The sequence below is a fragment of the Mustela lutreola genome, chromosome 1 (genome assembly GCF_030435805.1).
Source record: "Mustela lutreola isolate mMusLut2 chromosome 1, mMusLut2.pri, whole genome shotgun sequence".
NCBI classification, from domain to species: Eukaryota; Metazoa; Chordata; class Mammalia; order Carnivora; family Mustelidae; genus Mustela; species Mustela lutreola.
The window spans coordinates 176,060,408-176,069,349 of NC_081290.1; the positions used below are offsets into that span (position 1 = coordinate 176,060,408).

The 8,942-nt window shown below is 51.0% G+C and overlaps 1 protein-coding gene across 2 annotated transcripts; it reads right to left on the reverse strand.

The window, feature by feature from the left end:
* Positions 1-234: 234 nt before the first annotated feature.
* MMP7 (matrix metallopeptidase 7) lies at positions 235-8,560 on the reverse strand. Of its 2 annotated transcripts, none has more exons than XM_059179281.1 (6): positions 8,387-8,560; positions 5,516-5,664; positions 5,209-5,357; positions 3,885-4,013; positions 2,036-2,197; positions 235-512 (listed from the first exon to the last, which is right to left on the reverse strand). In XM_059179281.1, exons 1-6 carry the CDS (start codon positions 8,492-8,494, stop codon positions 484-486), a joined length of 726 nt encoding a protein of 241 aa, XP_059035264.1. In that variant the 5' UTR covers positions 8,495-8,560; the 3' UTR covers positions 235-483. The 2 variants fall into 2 exon arrangements, with proteins under 2 accessions (XP_059035264.1, XP_059035260.1); XM_059179277.1 differs by having other exon boundaries at positions 5,438-5,664; positions 8,387-8,559.
* Between the last annotated feature and the right edge of the window lie 382 nt (positions 8,561-8,942).

The following is an 8,942-nucleotide window of genomic DNA, read 5'->3' on the forward strand; positions in this document are numbered from 1 at the left end:
GTTGTGGGAAGAACCGGGCTTCCCAGAAGACTCGGAGGAAAGCCTGGGCCAGGAGGAAAAGGGGAACTTGGGCACCTTTGGGTTGTGCCGATGGAGAGAGCTCGCTCCTTGCCCGCCCGGGGACAGGATGGGTGCAGCTGAAGACCCGAAACAACCTGGAGGTCTTCCTTTGTTTGTCTGGACTTGGACTTCATTTGCACAGACCCAGTCCTTCCCGATAGAAATCCTTCTGCGTAGAGTAAAAACTTTATTTATCTGTGTATTTAACATTTATTACCACTGACCAAGTGCAAGCTCTTGAGGAAAGTCATGGAGGAAGGAGGCTCTCGTGCTTTTCCCCAGGAGAGCGAGGTGGTGGAAACTAGCCAGGACACGGGGAGGGACGAACGAGCGGCCGAACGGAGCTCGGGGACCGTGTGCGTTCGCTCCGGCTGGGGAGCAGCCACGGGACCACGGAATGAACGTCCACTCTTCCCCACATTCCTAATTCTTCCTCAAATTGCTCTTCTCTCCTGTTGAGAGAGAAAACACGGACGCCCGACATGGGCGACAACACACAAAAACCATCCCAAGACGCTGGAAACAGAGGACGCGTCGCAGGCAGTACGGTCTGCCGTCCCTGGAGCCCGCTTTCCTGCACTGGACCAGGGGCTCTGAAGCCCACCCCGGCGGCGGCGGGGAGGACGGTGCTGGGCGGAGCGCGGCCTGGCCGGGCATCTTGAATACCAGCCGCGTGCCCCGGGGTGAGGTGGGCCTCCAGCTCTCGCCACCGGAGCTCACCCAGTGGCGCTACGAGGGGACCAGCGACTCCCTGGGCTGTCCCGTATGTGAGCGGGACGCGTGAAAGGCCGGGCGTACACCATGTGAGATGCACTGTAGCTATTATTTGTATGAATCTGGAAAGAACACCCATGAAGTGAATCATACTCTTTGGAATGTGTATTTTCTGCTCATACCATTCCTGGGGTGCATGTCCTCACTAGATTTAAAAGCTTTCAATTACGTCTTGCTTCCCTTTGTCCAGAACTTACCCCTTTCCCACTTTGACTGGGGCGCCCTGTGGGCTGATGCCTAAGAATTTGATGCCTTGGTCTATCTGCTTCCTGTGAAATCTAGTCAGTCCCTTTCTGGGTCCCTTTCTCACTTTCTTAGGGTTCTGGGACAGTGACACAGGCCACGGGGGATCCCACGAGGGCTGCAGATTTATGGGAGGAGTGGCACTGTTTTCTGTTCTGTTGGTGATAACTTTGTGGACAATTGTCAGTGTTTCATCAACTTCTGGGCAACAGCGGCAGTTTGAGTCACAACCTGAAGGCACAGGCACGTGGTATTCTCCAGGAAGGGTTCACTATTCTGTGAAGGCTCAGTCCGCGGTCCGGAAAGAGGATTCAATCTAGGGAGCTCGCGGTTAACTGGACTGGCAGGTATGATTACCACCCGCTGCGCCCGAAATACAGCAGATGCTGTTTCTTGATCTTGTTTTCCCATCGCTTCCTTTTCTGGGAATTGTCTGGAGGTACTATTTAACGTTCTGGGAACACAGTTTAGGAAATACCATTGATGGTAAGTTCTAGGTTGGACTGATCTCCTAAATCCATTTCTTCTAGGAATGATCGTCTCCTGAGGACATGGCCCTGCCGTTTGGAAGCACCTTGACAGCTCTCGTGATCATTCAGACCCTTGGGCAGCTAGGGAGGAAGGCGTTGTGTCCCTCAGCCCATCGCCCCAGGGGGATATTCCCTAAGGCATCTGTACTGAGCCCGTAAGAACAGCAAGTGGCAGATCTGGGACAAAAAATACCTCCGTCGCATCCTTTACCTGATTTCACCCAACGATACTGTATTACTGAAGACGTAAATGAACAATGTATAACACAGCCTGGGGCTGTTTTCAGGAGCTAAGGTCTCAAGTTTCTCCTCTCAATGGGCTTTTAGATGCAAGTTCGGACAGGCTTTTCCAAGCGGGTACCCATTTCCCAGCCCTTCCTGTTGAGGCCCGCCCGCCCGGAGGAGGGATGTGAAATTGTAAATATTACCGTATAACTTCTGGATTCCTTTGATGTCATCTGGTGAAAGTCTGAAATTCTTGGACTCTCCGACTCTGTAGGTTGGATACATCACGGCATTGGGATCAGATGAGTGACCGAGGCCCAAAGAATGGCCAAGTTCGTGGGTCGCGGTGACCAGGAAGTTAACTCCTGCAACCCGAGAGTGACATGCAGGAACCGTTAAAGCAGCCCCGTGAACAACGTCACACGTGACAGGTGAGGCAAAACGAGACAACCACAGGAATGCACACCTCCTCAGAGCCTCTGCGGCTCACCTCCTTGAGTCCAGGCCCCACGAGTGGAGGGCTGAGAAGGAGCCTCAAAGTGTACTGCTTTGATCTCATTGTCCCATCTGCTTTTACAAAAATGTGCTGTTTTTCTAAGGTCATCCCCCAGATAGCCATCTTCTGGAGTGGAAAGCAGAGGCTTCAGGGGTATTAGGGACCCAGGCTCAAGGTCCAGCTCTGCTGCTTACTAGCTGGACACTTGGGACACACGACCTGACCTCCCGAGTCTTGGTTCCTCGTGTTAATTGGAGATATTCGCTCCCACTGAGTAGGTCTGTCATATTCCTGAGAGTTTCCCAGTATCTAGAAAATAATGGCTATTCACGGACAGAGACTTTGGGCATGAGGAGAGAGACAGTCGGCCCTGAGGAAGCCAGGACAGCAAGGCAGGGTCTCCTGACAACGCCAGGTTTAGTTTCTGATTGATTGAATCATCTTCCCTCAGATTCACAGACAGGCTGTGCTAGGAAGGCAGAAAGCAAGAGCCTGGGAATTAGCAGGGTGGCCAGAGCTCTGACGGTGGGCAGACACCAGGGACCCTCTGTAAGCCCACCTTGAGAGGGAAGAAAGTAGAACGAGCAGGACATACAGGATGTGGGAGCGAGCCCGGGTCACCACCTCACAAGGCTCGGAGCTGACAGCAGACGCTGCAGTGGGGGTGACTTCCCACGACCAGATACTCCCATGGATCTCCTGCTCAGGGGCAGGGAGCAGCCACGTTATCTTATCTAATTAACTGACTGTTAGAACCTCCTCCACTTAGCGGTATTTAGACCAGAGCTTTCTTCTGTTAGTTTTCGGGGGATTCTGTAATCTCCCACTTTGTAGGGTGACAAAGATGGTGGCTGGCTTCCTGTTGAACAACAGAGAATGCCCTGAGACTTGTGCACAATTCTTAGATATCACAGCCTCTGCTCCTCCTCCTCCAATAAAAAACCTTACTTTTGGGAACTGGAAAGACCTTTGAGGGATCAAATGACCATGCGATTCCAACACTGTAAAGCACTGTGCGCACATTATGTCATTCACTTCCCACCACAATCCCAGGAGGAGGGAACCACGGTCCCACTTCATAGACGGACACCGGCTCAGAGAAGTCATCACTTGACCAAAGACACAGGGCGAGTGGCTGGCATTGCCACGGCTGGTTGACCCCAGCGTGGTTTGAGCCCACAACCACCTTCCATCCTCTGTCTACACAGCACGATGGGCTCGTGGAATGAAATAATGCGATTAGATGCACACTGTCATTGGCAGTTAATCATGGGTCAGTAATTACTGTTAACGAAAGCAATTAGCGAATTCACACTGGTCTAGGGGTTCGGATCTCTAACAACACTGTGCAGGGAGGTGATGGGTACTGAGGAGGGCACGCATTGTGCTGAGCACTGGGTGTTACACGCAACTAGCGCATCCTTGAACACTGCATCAGAAACAAATTATGTACTATAGAGTACCTAACTGAACATAATAAAAATAAATAAAATAAAATCTTAAAAAAAAAACAAACCACACCGCCACAGTGCAGCACAAGAGGGAGGGCACTGTACCTAGTCTGCTGCCGTCCGTCCAGCGCTCGTCCTCATCAAAGTGTGCGTCCCCTCCCAGACCTGGCCCGGGTGCAAAGGCGTGGGCCAGGGTGTTTCCCGGTCCATCAAATGGGTAGTAGTCCCCGTGAGCTGAAAGAGAACAGGGGGTCGCCCTTCGTGAGCCAGTCCACCTCTAGCCGTTTACCTTGTGCTTTACGGAACTAGAGGCTGCGACGATCCGCCCGGCGCAGTGTCGGGGTCCGTACGCGCTGCTGGTCACAGGCAGGTTTTCACCCACAAAACCACGGCTCCGCCCTGCCCACCCCACAGACCCAAGGCTTCCTGCCTCCGGGAGCGCAAACGCGGACAGTGTCTGGGAATACCAGGCGCAGAGGGTGCCGGTGAGTCCCACTAGTGCTTTCGTCGCGATGCAGACGCTTGTCTGAATGGGACCCGGCGGGATCCGTCTGAATCCAATGGATTCCAGCCATTTCCTGACGGACGCAGGCTGCCAGGATCAGGGCTTTCTGGGATATGTCCTGGGGTGTTGTCAGTATTGTGGGCGAAGTTCAAAGGTCGGCGGTCCAACATTAGAAAAGACCCCAAAAAACACTTTTCTTTAAACATGCAGCATAAAAAGCTAGCAGTTAGCAGCAGCGGCGTGTGTGGGTTTTAGCTCCTTAAATCCCGTGATTGGAATGCTCTCCGTTTCTCCTTTCTTACCCTTTGAGGGTGTTGGCAACAGGCCATCAGGGAGAACCCTGAGGGCTTTCGGAAGTTGTAACCTGTGTCTTGGTTTAATGAGGGTGTTAGTTAGTCATATTTTAACTGTTCTGTAAATGCACGTATGTACCTATGTATACGTCTATCAGGATTCACGCTACAGACAGGATCAGCAAAGCTTCTCTGTAAAGGAACAGATAATAAGTAATTTAGGATTTAGCAGCTCGGCAGTATCTGTCACGATCCCTCAACTCTCCCACAGTGGCCCCAAAGCAGTTGTTGATAACGGGTTGATGAAGGACCATCCCTGTGTTCTGGTAAATATTTATCCACAGAATGCAAACATGCCCACTAAAAAAAAAAAAAAAAAAAAAAAAAAAGAATAGAAATTCATGCACAGAAATAGATGACGGGCCAGGTTTGGCTCACGAGCCATCATTCGGCATCTCTGCTACCAACAGTGGCTCCAAGTTAATAAACCACAAGAAGTGAAGGGACGTACGCATGTCACGATACATCCCCTATATCCTGTGTGGAGCACAGAGGAAGGTCCTGAGCAGAGGAAAGCGCTCCCGGGAACACGCAGAGCCGCCCGCGGCAACCTTCCTTCCACCTTCCTTACCTCCTCTCGCAAAGCCGATCATGATGTCCGCCGTGCCCGCTAACACTCTCTGGAAGGACAGCGGGATCTCCCTGCTCCACAAGGCCAAAGCCTTTGACACGAGTTGATTGACGGTGACCCGCGGCAGGTCTCGCGTGTACGATATGACCCTGACAGTGAACAAGAGGACAGTGTTTGGCCTCAGGAGGAGGGCCGGGCCGTCAGCTGCGGCGAGCCCCGAGGTCCGCACCTGTAGGTGACGACTCGGGAATTCCACTTCGGCTGGGCTGGGAAGAGGGAGTAGTCAGCGACGTCGGGGACCCCACACCTGGGCTTCTGCATTATTTCCACCAGGCGGGGGGTCAGGACCCCCGTCACGGGCAGGCGGAAGAAAGTCTGCATCCGCTTGAGTCTGGCTTCGAAGCTGTCGGCCTCCCTCGTTTCTGAGTTGGACGGATAAAACCTCCTGAGATAGTCCTGTTGGGGAGAGGGGGATCGTCTGTCACCTTTATTGTCTTCCTTTTAGATCACAGAAGACTGTGCATCTTTCCTCGGATCCCTGCGGACTCGAGCCGGGGTGTGAAGGTGGTTGCGTAGCCACGAGGGAAACAGTATGCGTCAGTGGGAGAAAATTCAGTATGGATAAGGACGCCTTAGCACTCCATCTCATGATGGAGTTTTGTGGACGGTCCCTCCGTTTCCCTTTTATCCCATTAAATGTATTTTTTAGAAGATTTTTCTTATTTTAAAGAATTTATTTGAGAAAGTGAGAGCGCACAAGCAGGAGGAGAGGCAGAGGGAGAGAGACAAGCAGACTCCCCGCTGATCAGAGAGCCCAACGCAGGACACAATCCCAGAACCCAGAGATCATGAACCTGAGTGGTAGGTAGATGCTTAACCCACTGAGCCCCCCAGGGACCCGTCTCCTGGTAAATGTTTTGCAGAGAAACACACAGTACACTTCATAAAGCATAGACTTGCTTGTAACAGCCAAGTGGGAAGGGCACCGGGTGAACCCCCAAGGACGCAGCCTGCCCAGAGGCCCCCAGCACCCAGTCACCTCCGAGATCCACCAAAGGTCTTGCCTCGCTGAGGTGAACGGGTCTGAAGATTCTAGTCTCAGAAAAGGACACATGAAATTATTTCGTTTACTGTGCATGTTCTCCAGGCGAAGACAGCAGAGCTCACGGGGCTGAGTGATGTGCCCAGGGCCACATATGAGCTTAGTCACAGAGCTGGCCTGAGTCCCCTTACTGCTGGTCCCCCGGGCTGCAGGACACAGCAGTTCTCCCTGGGGCACTCCAGGTGCCCCTGGATCCTTGGCACTTTCTCGAAGGAAAAAGTCACAAGGTCACCCTGAGAGGAACTGTATTTGAACTCATTCTGTTTCCGAAGCCTGTTTCATGTGAACACTGCAGAGGGCCATAGAATGCATGAGGGTTTTGTTGAGCACACGCGTGCCGTGCACTAGGCGGTGAGGTTACTTGTCCCTGAAACTCTCGGAAATGTGACCTTTGTCTTATTGGTCTCTCTCTTCAGGGTCCCAGGGATTGTGTTTTCTTCAACACAACCAACACTGTTCATCCGTATAATTAGGGATCAATCTGGTATTGGCAAATAGTCATTTTATCTCTTCCTGAGCTCCAGGCTTTACAAAGATGCTCTTTTGGAAGAAATCTTTTTGCATTCTTGCTGTAAACTCTCCTGCCTCTATTAAACCCAGCAAACGTCTCCCTGGCTTATCGGCAGCGTGTGCAGGAAGTGACGGGACTCAGCACGCTTGCAATGTGCCCCTTTCGGAGAACCCATTAGATCGGACTTTATGACATTGCTGTTTTGTCGGTTAAAAAAAAAATCAAATATCAGTAATTCCATATGGTTCAATCTAACAGATTACTGCGACTTTTTCAAAGTCTGAGTTAATTGAAATAAAAGCAGACTTTTCTTATGCTTAAAGCTGAAGTTTTTGAACAACAGTTAGGAGTTGACAGTCTATTATTTTACCAAATATTCATTACTTATACTTATTACGTTGCTTATTAAGAAGTCTACTGGAAAGACCATGGCTTTTGAACCAGAAAAACTTGTCCTTGGCTCCGATCACTATCATCATCAAGTATGTGACTCAACATAACTCTGGCATCTTTCTCCTGGGATAGGGCTGAAGTTTCCATGACATAAGATATGCTGAAGCACTTTAAGTCTATGATTTTCACATACATAGAAGTTGGCACTGTCACCTCCTTATTCAGGAGAAGAACCCTGTGAGCTGTGAATCACATAGTATCACTGTCCCCATTGGGCGAAGTCAGAACTTCACACCTGCCCGTGGTCCCCACCGGCCGGGCACAGGCCCCCAGGAACCTCTACCGTGTTTTCTGATTTCAAGCCTCTCCATTACCACGAGTCCCCACCTCAACGGCAACATGCAGCTCTCTGTGAAAAGAATCTCGAGTCATGATAAATAACAACATTAACAACCTCAATTTGTTGAGCAGGAAACCTGCTTTGGCTTCAGAGTAAGTCCCCACAGCATCCCATGTCATCTACTTCCAGTCGAAACCCGGATGCTCAGAGGGGAGTGGGGTCACCCCCACATTTGTCTACGTAGGAGGAGCTGTGATGTAAACCTGGTATGGGCAGGCTCTGAAGTTGCTCTGGTTTTTTTATTGTTGTTGATTTTTTAAAGATTTTATTTGTTTATTTGTCAGAGCGCGAGCGAGTGAGAGAGTGCAGTCCGGGGGAAACGGCAGGGGGAGAGGGAGAAGCGGACTCACCGCTAGTGAGGAGCCCGGTGCCAGACTCAATCCCAGGACCCCAGGATCATGCCCTGAGGGCAGACGCTTAACAACGGAGCCACCAAGGCAACCCCCCCCCCTTTTTTTTTTTTTAAAGAGAGAGAGACAGAGAGAGAATGTGTGCAATTGTGTACAGAAGGAGAGAGAGAATATCAAGCAGACTCCCCATGGAGCACGGAGCCCGATACAGGGCTTGATCTCATGACCCTGAGATCATGACCAGAGCTGAAACCGAGAGTCAGCCGCTTAACTGACGGAGCCCCCCAGTCAGCCTGCTCAGAACAGCTACTGGATTAAACATGCATATGCTCAGAAAAACTACCCACATTGAAAATCATACTTCCTCATGCTGATGGTGAGACGGGGAGCCCCCACCCCAGGGGAGCGGGCCAGGGACGTACCTGAGCCTGTCTCCACTGTGGCTCACTCATGCCCCCTGCCTCCCGGGGGAGCGGCAAGGCCAGCGCGCTGGGCAGCAGACAAAGGGCGCACAGCACGGTCAGCAGCATGGCTGCTGTCCGCGATGTCTCCTCTGGACGGACGGCCGACCGGCTGAGTCCCGCTGGATGCTGGGGACATTTATATAGCTTCTCAGCCCTGCGTGTGGAAACAGGTGACTCACTGGACTGTTTTCTTTCTTTTTAATGTCTACAGAACCTTGGAAGTGAGTGTTATTTTTCATTAACAGCAACAAGGAAGTTTTATGCCCTTATTGGCAGGAAGCACACAAGGTATTTGCCTCTCAAGGTATTTTTTTTTTCCACCCTGTTTGCTGTACAAATTTAACTCGTTTTATTTGCTGGAATCAAACTGCTACTCAGACAGGCCTTTGCAATCTAAAATTTGGGGACTTCTTGTACCATGTGTCTTAAAGGAGTTTTTAAAAAATCTGAAATGCATGAAAAAGCGCCCAAGACACACAAATAATCAATAATTACAAAGCATTCTGTAATAGTC

Coding starts and splice junctions, on each gene's coding strand:
- MMP7 (XM_059179277.1), bottom strand. CDS start 8,494: ATGCTGCTGACCGTGCTGTGCGCCCTTTGTCTGCTGCCCAGCGCGCTG. Junction 5,665..8,386: donor CACAGTGGAGACAGGCTCAG/GTACGTCCCTGG, acceptor TCTCCCCAACAG/GACTATCTCAGGAGGTTTTA. Junction 4,014..5,208: donor GATCGGCTTTGCGAGAGGAG/GTAAGGAAGGTG, acceptor GTTCTCTTTCAG/CTCACGGGGACTACTACCCA.